The 22,367-nt window shown below is 46.4% G+C and overlaps 1 protein-coding gene across 4 annotated transcripts in view; it reads left to right on the plus strand.

The window, feature by feature from the left end:
- Positions 1-4,021: 4,021 nt before the first annotated feature.
- Positions 4,022-22,367, plus strand: part of JARID2 (jumonji and AT-rich interaction domain containing 2) — a 243,689-nt gene continuing 225,343 nt past the window's right edge. For 3 of the 4 annotated variants that reach the window (XM_059937972.1, XM_059937975.1, XM_059937974.1), the window contains exon 1: positions 4,022-4,593. In XM_059937972.1, the coding sequence (XP_059793955.1) occupies positions 4,549-4,593 (45 nt within the window). In that variant the 5' untranslated portion in view covers positions 4,022-4,548. The remainder of the gene's footprint in view (positions 4,594-22,367) is intronic. The other variant, XM_059937976.1, reaches the window with a different exon arrangement.

A 22,367-nucleotide genomic window follows, 5' to 3' on the forward strand; every position in this document is an offset into this window, starting at 1 on the left:
CCTCTAGTTGCGGCGAGCGGGGGCTACTCTTCGTTGCGGTGTGAGGGCTTCTCAATGCAGTGGCTTCTCTTGTTGCGGAGCCTAGAGCCTGGGCTCTAGGCGCTCAGGCTCAGTAGTTATGGCTCGTGGGCTCTAGAGCACAGGCTCAGTAGTTGCGGTGCACGGGCTTAGTTGCTCCGAGGCATGTGGGATCTCCCGGGACCAGGGCTCAAATCCCTGTCCTCTGCATTGGCAGGTGGATTCTTAACCACTGTGCCACCAGGGAAGCCCCCTTGTCATTTCTTATAGGAACTCAAACGGTGGACTAGAATGCTTGGTTAAATATGATTGCCCATGCAGATTTGGACCCAGAATAGTAAGTGCCTGCTCTTATTTGTGTCTGATGATTTGCTACCTCTTCCTCTTTCACTTCCATCATGTTCCCAGGCTTCCTACAGTGGATAATTGATCTAATTAAGGGCATAAAATGTAAGATTAAGGAATGATCTTTAGACTCTGCCCTATTAGTCACCATTCCCTCCAGCTAACCAGTTCCCAAGTCCTATTGACTTTTGACATTCTAAGTATTTCTCAACGTGTTCTCTGCTAGCTCTGCTATTTCCTCTGCTGCTGGATTCAGATCATAACCATTTCTCACCTCATTTATGCAATAACATTGCAACTGGTTTCCAGCTCTCCCTGCCTCTGTTTTCTTCAGTCCTCAATTTCATCTCTCACAATCAGAATTACTTTTCAAAAACACAAATCCGCTTTATACGGCTAGTGAAAATCCTTCTGAGCTTCTTTTTAGCTTATAGGCAAAGTCCAAAGTGGCACACAGAACCTTTCTGGTCCTGGCTCCTGCTCACCTCTCAGTTTCATTTTTGGGCACTCCCAAACAAAAACTGAGTCCCATCCATAAGTGTGGTTGTTTTTTTAGGTCTCATGATTTTTTTTTTTTTTAATGCGGGAAAGTTGCTCAGCATACTTCAAACTGCTGATCTCCTACTCATCCTTCAAAACTCCTTCATTCCTGGTCACCTAAAGCATTCCCTTTAGCACCTTTTCTATAATGCAAATACAGTACTTTTTAGAGGTATCATAATTGGTCGTAGAGTCTGCCTTTTCTACTGAGCTGTGTGTTTCTTGACGAAGAACTTTTGGTCTCTCTCTCTCTCTGTGTCCTCAGGAACGAGACCAGTGCTGGCACACAGGTCCTGTAGGAGCACTGTACCTAGTGAGGTCTTCCCCCACCCTGCCATCCCCTACTTCACGACTTGGAAGAGGTCAAGAGACGTGCTGTGAGAGGTAAAAATCGTCAGGAGAGTGGTAATTCACTTACAGAAAAGGAAAAAGAGGAGGAAAAGGTAATCTATGGCTTTGCCAAGATGGCAGGGAAAGGAAGTTCATCAGGAGACAGTGACTTCCACAACAGGAAAGCCTTTCAATGGCTAAAAAGGCCAACCTATTTTCCTTTTCAGGGAAAACAACGCTAATGTTATACATATCTTTTGGAAACGAGCAAACAGCCCTCAAGCCTCAATGAGAATGGTTTTTCAAATGTGGTGACCTGGAGACAGTAGCCCGCAGCAGAGTTCTCTTGGCCTGGGGACAGAGACGCCCAGCCTTAGGGGCTAGCTGAGGGAAGCCAGAAGAAACCCAGCTCTGTTCTTTAGTATTTTGCCTGGGGATGAGCAGATCTGACATTAAACTTCCTGAAAGCTGGTTAAAACCCTAAGAGTGTGGAGAAGCGGAGACCACCAGAATACAGGCCATAATGATCAGAAAGTCTTCTGAAACCACCTCGTTGTAACCTAACCATCAAGTCACCTGGGTGGCCAATATGGAAACTTGGAGCCTGTTCTGTGGGGTCCTTCAGCACAGGCGCCACGTGAAGGCTCAGAGGGTCGTTTATTTTTCTGATTGTGAAAGGGACATATGGCATGTCATTTCAATTTAGAAGGCAGATTTTTTTTTTTTTTAAAAAGGAAAAGTAATACTTAAAAAGCATTTTAAAGCAGCACTTTATTTCATTTATTGAAAGCTTCTAATAACATGCCTGGCTCTCGGCTGGGTTCACGTGATTATCTAATCCACCCCACAAGGTTTGATGGTCACTAATCTGCTGATGAGGAAGCTGACCAGCTCAGAGAGGCCGTCGGGTTACCTTTTAGGAAGGGGCCCAGGGGTGGTTTGAATCCAGGTCTCTTACCTCGTGCCTGAGACCTTTCTAGACACCAGGTTCTCTCTTCAGACTGCTGCAGGTAAAACCTAACAATTGTGATACTTTGGAGGTAAGGAGAATCTGAGGAACGGGAAGGAGAATTGAAGGTATGGGAATGAGTACGAGGGCGCATTTATTCCACTTTTTCATTTCTTAAAAGGGTTGCCGGAGAGGAGATGCTTTAGAACATCACTTCTGTAAAACCACGGTGAAAACGAGGAAATTAACAATGCAGAAAGGCTACGAGAGACTTGACAAAGTTGTTAATAACGCGAAGGCCGAAGAGATACACCAGGGCCTCCCTACTTCATTTATATCGACGATTAAATAAGCACAACAGGGGGCAGCCGCAGGTAGAAAGCGGGCTCTCGCGTGGCTACCGCCGTTGACATTCCTGGCACTCGGCGTTCCAGATGCTTCCTTACGGTGTGCGTGTCTGTGTGGCTCGGGCTCCATATTCCACTCGTTTCCCCCTCAATGTTTTAGTCTCGCGCACAGGCGCCCCAGACGCAAAAGACGCCGGGAGCAGCCAAGATCGAGCGCGATCTCCTTAAAGACGGAGATCTTTTGTAGAAGGCGGGGGCCAGGGCTTCCCTTTTGGGGTCCCCCTACCCCGGACGCCGTCCTCGCCCGCCGGGCCGCGTGCCGCGCCGGGAGGTGGCCTTTCCGCGCGGGAGGCGCGTGCGGCCGCGGGCAGAGGTGACCTCGGGCTCCCCCGAGCCCGACCGCGGCACGCTTCGTGCGGCGACGCGAGGCGGTGTCCTGAGGTGACACCGGCTGCGCCGCCGAAGCAGCAGGCGCCGCCGATCAACTAGTTCGCACCGAGGATTCCTCTTGGTGCGTGGCCCAGTTTTCCTTAGGACTGGCTCCAACCCCTCGCCGACACCGCCCCCCGCGCCGCCACGCTCCGAGGCCTTCCCCTGGGACGCCGCGCGTCCCCCTCCACGGCCCCTCGGCGCGGGCCGGCGCGCGCGCAATTCCTCGATTCCACAGGCGGTTTGCGCCGCGGGTGGGGGCGGGGCGCGCGGGGAGGGGGGGCCGGCCGCCGCGGGGGGGGGAGGGGGCCGCGGCCAGGGGCCAGGGGGCGGGCCGGCGTGGGGAGTTCCTTGCTCGCGGACCACACGCTCTGCGGGCCAATCCCGAGCCAGCCTCTCTCAGTGTCACACGCGGGACACGTCCAGGCGTTTGTTGGCAGGGCCGGCGAGGGGGAGGGGGCGGGGAGGAGGGAGGGGAGTTGAGTGACAGGCTTGCGGGGCAGGCTGGGAATTGTAGTTCCCAGCTCCCGTGGCCATAGCCATTTTGTAGTCGGGGGACTACAACTTCCAGAAGATCAAGGGGACCATTCTAAGGTGCCCCGGGAATAGGCGGCTCTCCCCGGGGCCGGCCGTCCTGGGGCACTGGCACCCAGCAGCCCGGCTGCAGGTAGACACGAGGTGTGGCGGGGGCTAGCGTGTGGCGGCTGTGGGGTGAGCGGCAAGCTGGGGAAAGGGGGTGAGGTGGAGCGACCGAGCGTGCCATGCATTGAGCTAGGGAGCCTCTCTCAATTCCACTCTTAGGCTCGGCGTGGGAGCGATGTCTGAGGGGTAGCCCGGGAAGGGTTCGTCGAGGCCTCTCGGGTGTCTCGTCGACGGGGCTGCGGGGGTCCTCTGGGCTCGGCCAGGGGCGGTCGGCACCGGAGGAGGCGGGCGCTTGGTGGCCCAGCTGTGGGAGTTTTCGGCTAGCGTCCGGCGGGGAATTATCCGAGGAGCCCTAACTTGTATAAAAGCAGAGTCCATTTAAAGTTGGGCTGGATAGCCTTTCTCTCATTGGTTAGGGGGCTTGGAAAAAAGAGACTCGGCGAGCCCTCGCTGTGGTGCTGCCGCCGCCGCCGCCGCCGCTGGAGTTGACTCTTCTGCTCGCACTGCTGCTGCAGCACAAACGTGACTTCCAACATTTTTTATTTATCTTTCCTTTTTCTTTTCCAAGATGTAACTACGGATCAGACACTAAGGACCTTCACGTTTCGCTGATGTAGTTTTTGGAGGAAAAAGGGGGGGGAGTGAAGGGCGTCGGTTTTTTTTTGTGTGTGTGTGTGTTTCGGGGGAAATTTTCCATTATGAGTGTTTTACTAAAGTGAAATTTTTTTTTGTTTGCTTCGTCTTTGGCTTTTTTTTTCTCCTTCCCAATTTCGGATTTATTTCAAGGCGAATCGGGCTTTGGGGGAAGAGGAAGAAAAGTCGGATTCCAAGATCAACCACCACCACCAACAACAATAAAAACCACCAGGATATTTTTTTGCAAATTTCTGACGGCTTTAAATTCATGAAGCAATTGTCCCCTTTTGCAATCAGCATTTGGATCTCAGAATGAGCAAGGAAAGACCCAAGAGGAATATCATTCAGAAGAAATACGTAAGTGCTCCTAACAACACATCCTTTGACTTGTAGTTTTAAGCAATGGCTGTGAATGTCAAGTTTATAGATAATTCTGCAGCTGAGGGGTTTTAAACACAGCGTCCGATAAGGCTGTTTCTTTCTTTTCTGAAAGAAGGCTTTTTCAGGCAAAGTCGTGTCTGCCTAGTTTGGACGAAAAAACAGATTGGTGTAGCGATACCTCCAGTGAATAAATTGACCTCGAATGACACAACCATAATCTAGTTTTAGATGAAAGGCAGGGGATTTTGGTGGAGCCTGGGTGGGGGGGTAGGGGCTGCGGTAATATGACTAAACTGCATTCTCGGGCGGATTTGGCCCCTATTGCACTTTGCATGCAAATGAGCCTGTGTTATTATTATTAATGTTATTTGGGAAATCGTGTAACGCATGTGTGTTGGAAGCCCTTTAAGTTGCAATCGAGGGTCCGATTATGGCGATCTTGTTCCTTGCACTGGCACATCAAATTTAATGTATGTGGTCGTTTTGGCTTATTTGGTTCGCAACATAAACCAATTGGGAATCGCGTTACAGCGAATGCATTTGTTGGGATTGACTTTAATAATGGGACTGGTTTTGTTTAAAAATTCATGGGTTCCAGTTTTAGGGGGAAAAAGACATACAATATAGCTAATGTTTTTAAGAAGGCATGTGAATGCATATGTGAGTGACTACAAATAATTACTCCCAGTTAACTGGCCTTCTGAAATTGGGTGATTATTCAGAGATTTAACTGGTGTGGAATAGTTAAATTTGTTTTGTGCATAGTACAGCTACGTTTTGATTGGCATGGGGAGTGTTTTTGTTTTGTGTATGGTGGCTTTTTTTTTTTTTAAGTTTGGGGGGAGGGAGGGGAGAGGGGGACCGAGGATTAACCAAATATGCACTCGAGTGATCGGTGATTAGCTGCATGCTTTAAATCAAAGAACCCATTAAAAAAAAAAAAAGGCTAAATGAACACACATTAGGAATAATGTAACGTTATAAGAAAGTTTTATTTAACTCGGGTCGACAAATTGGTCTTAATATTTTCCCTTTTTGAGCAGTGTGATGTGTGTAATGGGAGATGACCTTCGGGGCACTGGTTTTGTAAAAAATAGATTTAATGGAAAAGCTGAATATCTCTTCTTGAGGGCTGATCCTAATCTAGACACGTAAACTTCAACTATGAAAGAAATGCAAGGTTAAATAATCAAGCCCAACTTAAAAAGCTGTTCCCTAAAGAATTTAAGAATTAAAATACATCCGCATTGCAGAGGGCTGGGGAGAATGCAATGGACTAGTTTAAACTCGGGCAGTAGAAACTGCAGGGAGACAACCTTGCCTGCGAGCGTGGACGCCTTCCCGGGGCACATCTGATCCGGGTGCAGCCACAAAGCAAAAGGGGTAGAACTTGGACCAGAGCCACCCCCCACCCCCGCCCCAGTCATCACGAAGTTGGGGAGCGGCGTGGGGTGGGATGTTTTGTTGCCGGTGGTCAGCGGATTGTGTCGAGTCCTGGCGCCCGGCCCCCTGCCCGTGGCTGGCGGCGGCCGCGGGAGGCAGAGCACGAGTTAACGCTCGGGGAGCGGAGCCCGTGTTCCCGATGTGCTCTAGCCGGCTGCGAAGGGGAGGGCGCGCGGGGGTCGCGGCGGGCTGGGCCGGGGCCCGGAGTCCGCGCGCGGCCTGTAGGGGGCGGGCTGTAGGCTCCGGGCTCCGGGCTGCGGGCTGCGGGCTCCGGGCGGGCGGCGCTGGCCGGCGGGCTGGCGGATGGGTGGGTGCGGCGCGGGGGCGGTGCGGCCGGTCGGCCTGGGGAGGGGGCGGTGCGGCGCGCGGGGCGGGGGCGTGGCGGGGAGGGGGCGGGCGGCGCGCGGCTGCGGCGGGCGCCCCCAGCGCGCGCACGGCGGAGCATGGCGGCGGCGGCGCGGCCGGCTCCCCGCGGCCCTGCCCGCTGGCTCCAGTGCGGGCCCGAGAGCAACAGGTTAAGCCGGCGAGACGTCAGCGCGCCCCCTTTCCGCCCCCTGATTCCTCCCCCGCCTCGCGCCGGCCTCCCCTCCCTCCCTCCGCCCCCCGCGGCTCCGGGTTCCCGGACGCTCCGGCCGCGTTCTTTTGTCATTGTGACGTCACAAAGGGACGGGCCCGGGTGGAACCTTCTCCTCCTCCGTGACGTCAAAAGTCGGGCGGGAGGTTCCAGCGCGGCGGGGCTGCGGGGGAGGAGGGAGCGGCGCGGAGGCGGGGGCTGCCGCGTGGGAGGAGGAAGTGGAGGAGGAGGAGGATGCGACCGGCCTCGGCCTTCCGCCGCGAAACGCCGCGCTTCCCTCCAGGTGAGCGCGGGGAGCCTGTGGTCCCCCTGCGAGCGCCCCCAACCCAGCTGATTCCATTTAGGGGGTGGGGAGCAGGGCGGAGACGCTTCCTGTCTGCAGAAACGTTTTCGTTTCCTCTGTTTCCAGGTCCGCTGATGCTGTGGCATTACTGCGGTGGTGGTCGTGTTCTCTCGTCAACGCTTTTGAAAAGCAGGGAAACTTCATGCAGGGAAGCTTGGCTTTGTAGGAGAACCATGTTGTGGATTTGGCCACCTTGTCACTTTTAAGTCGTGTTGGGGGTGTCTCGGCAGGATGTGGCGGGATGCCTTTCTGGGTGATGTTGCACAGCATCAACTGTTGCTCTTGATGGATGCCTTGAAACACCAGAGTGGCACTTCTTCGCTGTGCCAGCTCTAGGCCTATTGAGTATTTTAGGGGGTGGGGCAGACGGGGGAAGACTGTCATTGATGCGCGTGCTTGAAAGAGCACTGGACTGCAAGTCTAAGGTGTTCTGGGCTTAGTTCTTGAGAACCGGAGAACAAGAGGCTGGAAATCTGGGTCTGTTTACTCTTCTGTAAAATGGAAAAAGTAATACGTGCCTTTGCCACTTTACTTTATCTGAAATCACGTACGTGAGATAATGTCCGTGGAAGATGTAAAACAGTATGTATGCTCTTTCAATGTAAGGTGGATTTATTACTTGAGCTCGTGGAAGGCAGCACATTTCCTGCAAGTAGTCTCAAAAGCCGTAGATGCCTGCCGCGTTGCCGTTTAGTTTATTGTCTTAGCAAAGCAGAGTTTGGGGGTGGGATTGTAGATGGCAGGCTTTGGGAGAAATGATTGTTATATTTCATATTAAATGACGTCCTTGTGAAACTCATAAATTGCACTGTAATCCTGTCTTAATTGCTGGGCACGATTCCCACTACAATACCTTAAATAACTGAAAACATTTGCCTTTCAAAGCCCTAATTCACTTGGACAATAAAAACAGTTGCATGTTTTGCTCTATGGGTATTTTATGCCATTTCCATCACTCCACTGGTTGGTTATTCCTAGGCAGAATAACAGATGATACCCAGGTTGCAAAACCATTTGATCTTTGATGCTTTATAGCAGGTATGAGTTTGAAATAAAAATCTCTGCCACATGAAGATATGATTCATACAGTTAGCATGAAAACAGATTACCAGTTTGATTCCTAGGACAGCTCAAGCAGAATTTGTAACACTAGGCTGTAAATTTTAAGTACCTAATTTTCTGAGTTAAAAGTGCAGTATGATTGAAAAAACTGGGAAAAGTTTGTGTTAACAGATTCAAAAGCGGGATTTACTATAATTACATAAAATTGTAAAGAAAAAGAGAACGACACCAAAATGTAGTTGGTAGGATTTATGAGCTTCTGCCCCCCGTGGCGCCCCCCTTCCCCCCCATTTTACACCCAATTGAATTATTTTACAGTTCTGGGGGAAAAAAATGTGTACACATTATTTAGTTGCTACACTTTTACTTTTTTAAAAATATTTATTGATTAACATTTATCGAGTATATATGGTGTACTGCTATAAAGTGAATGGTGTTTTTAAAAAAAATTTATTTTATTTTGTTTTTGGCTGCATTGGGTCCTTGTTGCTGTGCGCGGGCTTTTCTCGTTGCAGTAAGCCGGGGCTACTCTTCGTTGCGGTGCGCGGGCTTCTCATTGCGGTGGCTTCTCTTGCTGCGGAGGACGGGCTCTAGGCACGCAGGCTCAGTAGTCGTGGTGTATGGGCTTAAGTTGCTCCGTGGCATGTGGGATCTTCCCGGACCAGGGCTCGAACCCGTGTCCCCTGCATTGGCAGGCCGACTCCTAACCACTGTGCCACCAGAGAAGCCCAGCTTTTCCTTTTATGAGCTGTTCACGTGGCTTGCTTTCTGTTTGTCTCTGGTAGTGGAGAAAACTTTTCTCTTTGTTACGTAGTCTCGGGCAGAGACAATTTAGCAACCGTCACTGTCTGGAGAGATTATAGAAGGAATATTGTCAATTTAAGAGTCCAAAGTGTGTCACTGAAATTTAAAAAAAAATTATGTTTAAAAATAATCCAATTTGAGTTATTATTACTTCGGTTATTATTACTTTACTGTAGACCTGACTTGTGTGTCCCCCATAGCCATTGGCCCAAATAGCCAATTAGAATTATTTGGTACTTAGATGGTTTAATGGCTGTTTCCTCTGTCATAGGAGGTTAGACCAGTTCCTGTTGCTGGGCTGAGGGCTATTGACTCGCTTACACACGTCTTGGAAATAACTCCAGTGCTAATACATATCCTGTTCCAAAGGTTATTTAAACTTTCCTCCTTCAGAAAGAGAAAGTCTTCTGGAGTATGTAACCGATGTTTCTTAGATTCAAAATAGAACCCTTTTCTTCCTTTCAAAGACGACATGGGAAAGTCATATTAAGCCCAGTACATTAAAACACTTGATAAAGGCTAAGCTGGACTTTTTTTTTTTTTTAAGTTAATGATAGTTTTATTTAACCTTAGTATAATAAAAACATTATCTTAACATGTAATCAGTACAAAAGTTGCTAAGATCTTTTGCCTTCTTTTTTTATCTTGTGTCTTTGAAATCTGGTGTATTTTTTTCAACCCTTACAGGGCAACTCAGTTTGGACTAGTCATTTCAAAAGTTCAAGAGCTACGTATGACTAGTAGCTATCCTACTGAACAGTGCAGATCTATGTAACCAGAGATGTATGTAATGTAGCATGGTGTCTGCATTGGTGAAAAACCTCAAGTTCTATAAAATCGCACACTAAAAATTACAGGGCTAGTGGAAAAATAAGGATGAAACATGTCACTCAAAACATATAACTTCGGTGAAGTGAACGGTGATGAGTCAGTAATGTGGATCTGGAAAAATGACATGAAATGATCAGGCAGGCAGCTCAGACTCCAGAGTGAAGAGTGGTTATACTGACAGTCTTTTATATAGAATAGAGCTGATATTGCCAGGGCAGTATGGATGGAAGTATGCTGTTAGCCATAGGCATTGTTTTTTTTTTGTTTGTTTTAAGGGGGTTTTTTGGGTAGATGCACACTTTTGTAGTTTGTTCTCAGTTTTTTAAAAATCGTGACTGGATGCTGAAAAGCTGGTCTGTTTTTAAGGTTTGCCCTTGATCATGATGGTCTGAAGACCTGACTCCTGACATTTTCATCCAAATGGTTAAAAGTTTTGCAACCTAAGAAGTTTAGTTATTGGAATTCTGCTTGCATTGTTTTGATGCTCCTGTTACTGGTCCAGGTCTCAGTCTCCCCTAGGATTATAGTAACAGCACTCCTACTAATCGCCTTCCACCTACCCAGCCTCCCTGGTTCTCCTGGCTGCAGAACATCCTGGCTGTGATATCTCAGCACGAAGCTCCTGGCCAGTGGGCAGGCCTGGGAAGTGTGTGCTTCTGTCCCCTTTGGCTCCTTCCCATATAGAAGACTTGCCAAGTGTCAGTTGTTTATTCCCAAATCTGGTTATTCCAGTTAGACTTATTATTGCAATTTCGGTTAAATATTATGTAAACCTTTGAACGAATGTGAAAAGAGAGTTGGTTTCTATGAAAGCTTGAAGCTGAATGTTTGAGAACCCTTGATAAAAGTGAAGTACTAAAAAAAATGAGACGGTTAAATTAGATGTGGGCCCGCCATTTTCCCCATTTAAAAGGCTTGGGGAAAATCTGTAAGGATTCTGCACACGTTGCTTTACAAGTGGTTCCCTTTTAAGAACCAAGCTTCACTTACGGCCAAACTTCCTTCCCAACAAACAAAAAAGCATAACATGGAGCACCAAGAATTCTCAAAAATATCTGTAATAGCACGTTTATGTGTTCATTACGTTACATGTATATGTGTATATGTATATAATCTACATATCTGTATAAATAGATATATATTTTTTTAAAGATTTCCTGCTTAATAAACTTTATATTAGCTAACTAACCTATGGTCCCTTTCAGCTCTGATAAGAGTGCTTCCATTGTATTTAGCCTTAATCCTCAAATATTAAACTAGACTAGCTTATCTAGTTCATGCCAGGTAGCATAGATAAAATGTGGGTCAGAGTGGCCCTGCTGAGGTAATTTGTATTACTTTTAGAGTTTGTGTCATTCTCAGGATGGTGGAGGCAGAAAGATGAGTGATTTTACACTTCATTTATATGGAGTTCAGAAGCTTGTATCTTGTAATCCAGCAACTTTCTTTTGTCTTACTTAGGAGATACTGCTAAAGATCTGTTCCATTTCAGATCCTCAAGCCTACCTGTTAATGGAAACAAGACACATTGAATCAGTTTCTGCTCAGTTCTCTTGTTTCTTTCCATCTCCCAGGTAACTATTCTCCTCATTCCTCTGACTGCCCTCCCCTCCACAAGCCTTGCTTCCTTTTCCAGGCCCCAGACTTCGTGCTTCTGGTCCCTTTTGTCTGTCCATAAAGCCTTTTCCACACTTGCCTCCTCATCGCAGGCCCCTTTCATTCCAGGAGGTGGGAACTCTGATGACTTTGGTCTACTTTTTTGTAGACAATTTGAGTGAGATTTTTGTTTTCCTTTTAGGGTTTAATCTTTCTTGACTTCAGACAACCCTATAGCCCTCTGGCAGCCTCACACTTTTCAATCAAGGATCTTCATTCATTTCTGACTCAGAATAAAATTGTTAAAAGTAGAGCTGAACCTAGCAGGAAGTTGCAGCACTTGCCGGATACCCTTTTGCTCCCGGTTGAATGATCCTGCCTGCCTCCGGGACTTCCTGTCCTGTCACCTCTTGCAGGTGGTTTTTGTCTCTTTGTCAGGATGTGTGGGGTGGGAGAGGGCCCACGTTGTGCAGAGGTAGATCCTATCCTGAGGGCCAAGTCTCAGGCACATCCGAGTGGGCAGCTGGACCACAGCCCTGGGCCCTGCGTCTCTGTTGGGCTTGCTTTCTACTTCCACCAGTCTGTCTTGCCACAGACTTTACTGCTCTTGTGAGGAGGCCTCCCATGCCTCGTGGGACTCCTCTTTGCCATTTGAAGAAATGTGCCAGAGGAGCTTGGATTGTAGGAAACACTCTAGCATCGTGAGGAGAAGATGTCAGTTCTGAAATAACTGCCCACAGTTATTGTTTCCCTAGTGACTTCACAGGAGAGGAAGAGGCTGTTGAGTCCATTTTACAGAAGGGAAAACTGAGGCCGGTAGGCCCTGGCCAGAGAGTGAAAGGCTGTATCTTCTCCCCACTTCTTAGTCCAGATGAACTTGAGGTAATAGGAGTGATCGGAGTAGCCACGAAAAGGGGAAAATGCCATAATGGGGGCTCTTGGCAGCCTTTGGAGAGGTTTTTTGGCTTGAGAAAGTTGGGGGGAAGTTAAGGCAGTTTGTCAGCCTCCAGGAGCAGGAGTGGATCTGTCTCAAATGCATGTTTGTTGTTTTTTTAAACACCAGTTGGTGGAGCTACCCCCTTATCCCCCACTGGCTGTCTCCTTGAGTCCTCAGTGGAAGAAGAGCTGAGATCCCAGTTGTCCTGGGACCCGGCTGGTTTGTGCTCTGTATTTTACAAGTGCCCGCACCCCACGCTCTTCGGTGTTACCTGAGGGCCGGCCTGGGCTGCGTTTGCTCTCCAGGCTTCCGAATTCATTTGATTTCGCAGAGGCTGTGACAGATTAGCTTCGATGCTTTTTCTGGCACCTTTATTGTTGCCCCTGACTTTTGCTGCATAGGGTACCATGGGGCGCTGGGGGAAATCATGTGCCCTCAAATCCTCACCAGGGTCTGGGCCGGGCAGTAAACAAAGGCTGCCTAGATATGTTAATGAGGCAGCGTGAGTAATGGGAACATTATACATAATTACTCGCGTATTCATAGGGTGTATGAGGGCCTTAGAAAGGGGAACCCTACTGGCAGAAGTTCTTGAGAGCTGTTTTGGAGAGCTGGTGTGGCCTAGAAGGCCTAAATTGGATCTTAAGTTCTAATTTTGTTAAGTCTGTCAAGCTCCACCACCCATGAAGAGGAAGGCAGTGAGCATTGAAATACTGGCAGCAGTGTTTAGTTACCTTGAGTCCTAGAAGGTCGTAAAATTCATAGCCACAAATTTTGCCCCTCCGTACTCCCAGTACAGCTCTTCTCACGTATTTTCTCCAGTACAACCAGGAATTCTTTTCCAGTGACATTTTTGGCTGGGGGTGGGGAGGCGTGAGAGGGGGGGTGGGTTGTGTGTGTCTTTTCCATCAGGAGACCCTCTGGTTTATGTGACAGCAGCCCAGGTATCTAGTGACTGAATCACCCAGGGGAATGTGGGAGCCATTTGGGCGCCCTGTTTTATTGCTCTCTTTTTAAATCTGGGTGGTTCTTGCTCCATTATTTCCCAGCCACAATTTGGGTTAGGGCTACAATGGTTGTGTGTGTTATCTCTTGGTTCTTATTTCTGCCAGCTGTTAAAAGTGTTTGGTGCCTCTGGGGGCAGAAACAGGTGCCAGGAGGAAATGAGAAGGGATTAGGGCTGAGCATGTGTTTCTTGCATTTATTCCCTCCCTAGGTTTGCAGAAGGGGTGCTGCATGAATGCTTATTCTGTTAAGCAGCAGTTGGATGTTGACCTAATCAGGACTTGGAGTGTTTTGTGCTTTGAGTCCATGCCTTATTGCTAGTATGTGGGCTTGGGGAATTTAATGCCTCAGATTGAGACGGGCTTGTTATTGAATATGTAGGGCACCTCTGTGGTTATAGTGGACAAGATTGGGAATATGAGCTGTGTGACCCTGAGCAAGCCACATAACCTCGCTGGGCTGCTTCCTCACCTGGAAAACTTGTTCCATACACCTCACAGGCTTGTTGGGAGGGTCAGTAAGATTTTTGATGTGAAAGCACTTTGTAAACTGCATACTATGCACAAATGCTCAAGAAGGTATGATTACACAGTTGGAAATCACCAACCTGGAGACATCAGGTCTGTCGGCAGCCTTCCAGGCTGACTCAGGAATAAATGAATCAGATGAATTCTATACTTTGCCTCTTAATAAGCCAAATGAATAGCAACAGATATTCTGAAGTCCATTTTGGGATATAGAACAAAGCTTTAAAGATTAGAAGGTGATTATATTCAATATCTCATAATAACCTATAATGAAAAGGAATCTGAATAAAAAATAAAAAATGTATAATTGAATCACTTTGCTGTACACCTGAAACTAACACAATGTTGTAAATCAACTATAATTAAAAAAAAAAAAAGATTAGAAGGTGATGTAATCTCTTCCCAGCCCCACTCTCTGGTGGTTGAATCTCTTCTCTGTTATCCAACACTTGACTTCTGAATATGTCTGGGTGGTGAGTTAGAAAGGCTGACAGATTGAGAATTAGGATTAGAGCGGCACTGAATCTTTGTACAGAGATGTTTCACCGAAGATGTTTAACCTGGATCTTGGAGCAGTAATCCTTGAACTTGAAAATCCGACCGAGAACCTTCAGTGGATCAAGTCTAAGCTACGTTTGTCCTCAGCACAGCATGAAAAGCCCTTGCTCTACCTTGAGCTTCTGGCCACCTGTTCCACTGCAGCTGAGCCAGCCTCTTGGCCTTTGCACATCTTGGTTGTTCAACTTGCTCAGGGGACGGATTGCCTGTGGAGCCCACCTTGACCACTCTGAGGCCTGACTGGACAGCCTGCCACCCCCTTCCCCAGTCAGGCAGAGCCAAGCCCCTTTTCTGTGGGCCCGACTCCTCACACGTACCTCTAGGTGCTGGAATCAGTGTTTACATGTGTCTCACCCTGTTAACCCCACACGATTAGAGGCTGAATTTTCTGTCATCACACAGTTGAGGAAATATTTGTCGAGTTGAAGCTTTTGGAGTATTTCAAATAATACCCACTAGTGGGAGGGAATTGGTAAGGATCTAGTGGAAAAAGGTGAGCTTCACTAATCAGAATTTCACAGCTGAGAAAACCTGAGGTGTCTAATAACAAAGGTTGCACGTTTTATCAGTGACAGCCGGGGCATGAAACCCAGCCCCTGATATAGTGGAGGGTAATGCCTTTGGACCGGCTTTCAGAGATGCTTCCTCCTGCCAGATGGATCCTCAGTTATCCATGGTAACTGCAGTTATTGATTCATTTTCATGGGAAAATAAAATCCACGTGTAATCTCCATACCTAATTGGGCCAATAGGGTTTGTCCCCCTTTGAAAACGATTCTTTTGCCTTATAAGAAATCATTCAAATCGAACAGCTACACAAAGGTAAGATCTACTGCAATTACCTACGGGGTGCTCCTGCACTTGTAGATATGTCGTTTTACCTATGTGGGCTCATACTCCTAAGAGATGTTCTGTTCCGCGCTCTTTGCATTTATATCTCATTTCAATTATCAAAATATGATTCTGCATCATTATTTTTAATAGCTGCTGGGCACTCGGTCAATCTGTACCACAGTTTTCTTGACCTGCCTGTTCTTGATGGCCTTTTCACAGTACGGGGGCTGTTGTCCACAGTGATGTGTGCAGTATGCTTTTCCTGTATCTTTTTGCACTTAATTCCAAACTCCTCAGTGTGGAACTACCACTTTGTGTTACCTGTGTTTACAATTCAGATCCCTCTTACGTTGTTTTCTGGGAGAAAGACTGTACTAATTTACAGTCTCCCAGGTAGTGCCAGCGGGTTTGTTTGTTGGCTTTTAAAAACCAATACAGGCCCTTGTAACTAGTAAAGATGTCAGTTGGGTTTTATTTAAGTTTCTATTTTCTTTCCTTGTCCTCTCTCACAGGGCATTAGAACTAAATGAGATAAGATATGGGAAAGCACTTTGTAAAACAAAATTGCTCTGAGAACACAATGTGTTATTAGGATGACTGTAGCAGTAAAGGAAGAAGCGTCTGTGGAATTGTACAATTACATATTTCATGTTTATGAAATGCTTTTTTTGTGAGGACGTGACGTAACTTTAAAATGACCCCAGAATCCCATTATTTTCGCAAGTGATTTCAGCCTTGTTTGTGAGGTGGGTTTTGTACTGTTACAAGGGTCCCATTGGGCTCTGGCTTGGAAGACTGTTCAGTCAAATACAGCTGATATATTCTCTGGCTCTGTTAGGGGTTAGAAAATATGACATTGTCCTTGTCTTCAGAGAATTTACAGTTCAGTTGACAGCAGAGATGCCAAACCCTGTGGGAAGAGAGCCGGTGACCTTGGGTAAATCACTTCCCCTCAGTCTCAGTTTCTTCATGCATAAAATGGGGAGACTTAGACTTTCATTTATTGGCCCCTCAAGGTCATTTTGGGGGAGGCAGAATCGTATGTTAACATGTGAAGTGCTTTATAAACTGTAACTATCTAGACCAGATTATTCTTATTTTAGGTCCTGCAGGTCTTTGTGGCTGTAATTCTCCAGCCTCAAGGTTGAAGAGGGAACACGATGTTTCTGGGTCATCCTTGCTGATTACAGCCTATCCGGGTTGTCTGAGGAAGAGGATAGAAATGAAAATAATATAGATGCTTTTTCTTCCAAACTTAAGGTAAAATGCAGTGTGATCTTTATATCAGACACACTTTTTGATTGTTCTGATGATGGCTTTTTATCATCCTCCCTCCCCCCATGTGAGAAAATGAGGTGGTATCCCAGAACTGCTAAGAAGCAGCATTACTTTTTGGCGTTTAAGAGTACTTTTGGATAAACTCTTCACCTTCTTTTTCATTTTTCATTCAGTAAAGATGTCCATTTAGAAATGAGGTAGGACTTAAATGTTTATTGGTTTTACCTAAATTGCCCCCCTTTTCCATTCTTCTGTTGCCCAGAGCATGAAAGCGCTGTGCGTTCTATTTTCAGCTTGTGATAATGTCTTGATGTTGGGGGATGAAAGAGTCGATGTGATGGCGAGGATCCGTGGGCTGGAGTCCCAGTTAAATTGGTAGCACATGGCTTCCACCTGCAGTAGCTCCCTGCCACCAGGACAGGGTACTTGACACATGCCACGTGACTCCTTTCCAAACTGATGATCCCGAGTGGCCAAGGCTACCACCTTTGATAGGTGCCAGACGGGCAGTCAACCTGGTTTCTTAATCGTTTGAAAATGACGAAACACTTGGTATTGCTCTGTAAAGATCTCATTCCCGTGTATTTAGGAGGGTTTAGTGGGGGACGGGGAAACAGTCTCACTAGTAAGCCTGATTCTTGTGGTGTGGTTTTTGTCTGACATTCCATTCCATTCGCTCTGCAGCCTTTTCACTGGGACTTGTAGTTGGTTACAATTTTTTGAGGGGGGTTTATTTGATATATTTACTTATATACATCACACCTTATTCCGAAAAGGATTTAAGGCCATAATGAGCAGTCATCCTGGGAGCAAACAATTTTTGCTTTGATCCGACTGAAGTTCACTCTCTAAATCCCCAAAGTGACAACCACATTAAACTATGGGCAGCGAACACTTGTCCTCAACCCACCAGTGTTTGGGCTGAGTAGCTTTTTGTTTTAGCCCTGCAAACTTGACCTAAAACTTTAGTTAAAGGCAAGGTTTGTCAAGTAATATTGGTATTGACACCCTGAGAGAACTTTTAATGTGGAAGAATTTTAAAGATGCATGAAAGTAATCCCCGGTGGTGATCACATCCTTGAATGGCAGAGATCAGATTTCTATTTAAATGCCAATGCAGTTTAATACCACCTTTTTCCACCATGCAGGGGGCCAGGGAGGGTCTGGATTTAATAAATGAACTTCTTTGGGGGAAGCGATTGGTACATGTGACTGCATGATCCAGCATTCTGTGTTTTTAAAAATGTTTGCAAATACTCATTCTGTACCATAATCCTCAAAACTGCTGTTAGGATTCCAAACCATTGTGGTTTAAACTTCGCTGGAATCTGAAAGGTGGCTGACAGAGTGAAAGGAAATCTCCTTAAGTGAAGAACACATTTGACTTGCCTGATTGTCCCGGGCTCTGGGCTCTGGGCATGAGCATATCTGAGCCACAGGCCTAGTCTCCTGGTGGAAAAGGTTGGGGAGTACTTGTTTCTTTCTCCTGGACTGCCCCCGACCCCAGGTCAATATAAACACCATCATTTAGTCCTGCAGAGACTCCTGATACAAATATAGACTTGTAGAGCCCTGAGAAGCACACTCTTTTGTACTCGTGATAAATCAAAACTCTAATGATGCTATAAAAATGGGTTTTCTTTTGGCTCTGGTAAGCTAGGAAGCTCTGGGAGGTGGGGAGGACGACGGGTCTGACTTGGAAATATCTGAAGCTGAAAAGTGGCGTTTTTTCTTTTCTTCTAATTCTGCTCCCTGCTCCAATTACATGGAGCTGCTACCCCAGCGCTGACATGGCCCCAATGAAACACATTTTCTACTCTGGAACTAGCCTTTTCCCTTTCCATCTAACATGAGACTTGCTGAAGTTGTCATGTTATTTCCTTCCAGAATTCTTTGGAGCAGTAGGCAAAGCCTCTTGGGAGTATAAATAATGATAATTATAAAGAACAGTCAGTTTACCAAGGAAGACCATTATCTTTTTCTTTTTTAAAAAAATAAATTTATTTATCTTTGGCTGCGTTGGGTCTTCGTTGCTGAGTGCGGGCTTTCTCTGGTTGCGGCGAGCGGGGGCTACTCTTCGTTGCAGTGCCGCGGGCTTCTCATTGCGGTGGTTTCTCTTGTTTTGGAGCATGGGCTCTAGAGCACAGGCTTCAGTAGTTGTGGCGCACGGGCTTAGTTGCTCCATGGCATGTGGGATCTCCCGGGACCAGAGCTCGAACCCGTGTCCCCTGCATTGGCAGGCGGGTTCTTAACCACTGCGCCACCAGGGAAGTCCCAGGCCATTATCTTTGATTTGCAAAAGCTTTTACAGCTGAACATTGTTTGCTTACAGTTTAATACAAATGAAGACCTTAATGGCACCTATTGTAAGAGGAGTCCTTTTACTCTGTTTATACACGGAGGAGGTCATCTCAATAAAGAACAGAACACATTGCTCAGTCCTAACTGCTTGTTTCTCCGGACAGGCATTATATACGGTCCAGGGAAGACCTGGGGTGGTGTTTCATGGTTGCTTTTTTCCTAGCATCAACGGCACAGAATCCTCCCTGCTGAGTGTGAAAAGATTTTTAAGGCTGATAAGTGACCAAATGTACTTTTGGAGTTCCTCCTCTAACTGCTTCCTTCCCAATTTACGAATCCAAAGACGGTTTTAAAACGAATTAAAGGGACTTGTCTAAGTAGGCACTGACATTGGATAAATATATTTAAATGGTAGGCTGTCATGCTCTTAATTAAAGCCCACAACATAGCTGCAGGGAAATAGGAAGCCTCCAGTTGCAGTTTTTATTTTTTGGGAGATTAAAGTTACCCCTCATCACACTTTTCAGTCTAACTACAGTGTGTGTGTGTGTGTATATGTGTGTGTGTGTGTGTGTGTGTGTGTGTATATATATATATATATATATATATATATATATATATATATATATATATATATATATATATATATATATTCTTGGCATACATTGCGGTCCTTGGCTGCTGTATCTTTAGCAAAGTGTCAGCCCCTTTTAGCCCTTTCTTTTTTAAAACTCTCATATCCCCAACTTATTCCAGTTCCTTTGGCAGTTCTTCAACTCTGTTTCTTTTGGCGTTCTACTGGTGGTTCAAGACAGAAAGGCACCCTAGGCATCTCAGTCTTCCCTGAGTGATCTTGGATGTAAATGTGATTTTTTTTTTTTTCCTCGCTTAACAGTTCGGTGGTTTTTAGTATATTTGGAGTTGTGCAATAACACCGCGATCAATTTTAGAACCTTTTCATCACCCCAAAAAGAAACTCTATACCCATTGGCAGTCACTCCACATCTCACCCCAGTTTTTCTAGTCTTTGGCAACCACTAATCTACTTTCTGTCTCTGTGAATTTGCCTATTCTGTACATTTGATGTAAATAGAATCATACAATATGTGGCCTTTTGTGACTGGCTTCTTGCACTTGGCATAGTGTTTTCAAGGTTCCTTCATGTTGTAGTGTGTATCTGGACTCAGTTCCTTTTTATGGCTGAATAATACTTCATTGGATGGACCTACACCACATTTTGCTCATCCATTCATCAGCTGATGGACATTTGGGTTGTTTCCACCTTTTGGCTCTTGTACATAATGCTTCTGCGAACATTTGTGTGCAAGTCTCTGTGGGGATGCTGCTTGCATTTCTCTTGGAATACCTCAAGCTAGACCGTCTTGCCCATCTAGGTGATTACTGCTGATACATTTATTTACTGCTCTTTCACCTGTGAAGCTGTTCCTCTTAGCCTGTGTCCCAGAGCCTCCTGTGTTCTGTTCAGCAGAGGGCTGCCTGGGACTGTCTCCTGCTGGGGCAGCTGCCTTGCCTTGGGGTGGTGGGGTTCTCACTTTCCTCTCTGTCTGACTGCTACTCTTCACTGTTTGTGGGTGGCCAGCAGTGGTCTTATGTCCTCTCCCCCTTTTCTTTGCAAGCTCTAAACACTTGCTTAGGCGTGAGAAAGTGATGGGGCTTGGAATTTCATCACGGGATGATTGGCTTTTTGTGGGTGCTCAGGTGTTTGGGTTGTCGTTCTGGGCCTTCAGGTGCATCTCTGCAAAGCATTTACCACGTAGTTTTGGGAGGAGCCAGGGGTTTAAAAACCCTGGCTCCTCTCTGGGAGCAGAGAATGATCGAGGGGTTGTTTTCCTGTCTCACGTTTGGTTTTTGACTCTGTCGTGGTTACTGATGTTGACGTGCTTTGGCTAAAGCCTACGGGGAAGAGAACCACTGTCTACCTAGAAATTCGCCTGATTTTCTTGCTCCTTCCAAGCCGCCTTTTACCTAAACGAAAAATGCATAAAAATCAAAAAAGGGCCTCATAACAAACTCCTTTAAGAAATGGGTGTTCTTTTAAGGAAGAGGGATGGTGCCATGTTTTCTGTGGCTATTTCCAGATTTATTTTTCCCAAGTTGGTGTGAAATTGTTGAGATGAGATCAGTCTCCTACTTGAGTAGAGCACTTTTTGCTCATTTTCAAGTGTTCGTAGAAAGTATGAGGCGATAGAAGAGAGTTGGAATGGTGGGGGTGGAAAAAAGCCCCATGACCAAGGGTGCTGGAGGCCTTTGGAGACTTGGACATTGTGGGTTCTGGTTCTCTGGGAGTGACGACTCGGTGTGGGTGTCCCTGCCTTTCCTCGAGGTTCCTGGTAATAGGAAGCCAAAGGCTAGTGTGTTAGTGTTTGGGGATCTTATTTATTACCTACTGCTCAAGTTCAGTGTCAAAAAGATTCGTTAATAAGGGGATTAATCACGTTTTTCCACCACCCCCCGGTTTTTCTGGTACAGCTCTCGGTTCCAGATTGACTCTTGTGTCATTGATTTGCCTTACCTAAAGGGCAGACGGCTGTATTCACTATTTTCTCTGTAGTGGCTAACTAACCAAGGATTTGCAAGGTAAGATACCCACCTCAATTTAGAAGGTGGTAGGTGTGAGTGAGTGAGTGTATATGTGCGTGAATATCTAAGAAGGAGTTGCTATTTTAAACTTTGCATTGTTTAACTGGAAATCTGTGTTCTCTTCTGCCAGGCTGCCTTTGTGCAGTGTTACCTATAACCTACACACATACTTGTGCCATTTCAAAAGCAAATGCCACATCCCTCCTACTAAAATTGCTTATTAGAGCTAATTTTACGAATTGAGTTAGAACTGCCCTATAATGTAATGCAGAATATTTCCCAATAATGCCTAGGTTAACAATGATAGTCTTGCTGTATTGTGCAAAAAAGGCTTCTGTTCAGACCCAGCTGGGTTTCAGGCTTAATTCATTGCTCTATGGTGGGATCACCACAGCTGCTGTGGGGCCTTTACAAATGCAAAAAAGCTGTCAGTGTTTGTTTCATCAGCTGCATAAGTGATGAGGCCAAGTTGAGGAATCCATTCCAGTGCGCTGTGTGCAGGCTGTAGCCATTATTGTTTACAGAATTAGTGTGTTGGAGCTTTAAAATAGTTGGCACATCGACCGCCCTTTAAAAGCACAAGACTAAGGGACAGGACCAGTTGGTTGTACTTGTAATGTTGGCCGGATCCAACCCAGCCCTTGTCTTTGACAGTTGCTTGCCCCCGTCTGTGCTGTGGGACTGACTGACCCTCTTTTGGACAAGGCAGGGGTGCTGAATTCGTGTCCCTTTCGTTCTGCATCTCAGACTTAGGTTTGCGGTCTTCTTCTTCTTCTTCTTTTTTTTTTGTTAGAGTTTTTCTTGTTATTTTAGAGTCCCATAATTGTAATTGAATTTTAAAGCCTTAATAATCCTCCTAGCTCCAAAGAGGTATAGGACTGTCAGCTGGGACTTCAGATATCTGTGCAATAATGTTCCAGATCCAGCTCTATGGGGTTTATTTTGTGAAGTGATATCGCTTTGGGAATTGTCCTCAAGTCTCCCTGTGGATACAGAAGTGAAGCCGACTTCTTGGCTACAGAAGGAGCCACTGGATAGGTCACTTTCCAGCCAGTT

This window comes from Balaenoptera ricei, chromosome 11 (genome assembly GCF_028023285.1).
Source record: "Balaenoptera ricei isolate mBalRic1 chromosome 11, mBalRic1.hap2, whole genome shotgun sequence".
In the NCBI taxonomy this organism is placed as follows: Eukaryota; Metazoa; Chordata; class Mammalia; order Artiodactyla; family Balaenopteridae; genus Balaenoptera; species Balaenoptera ricei.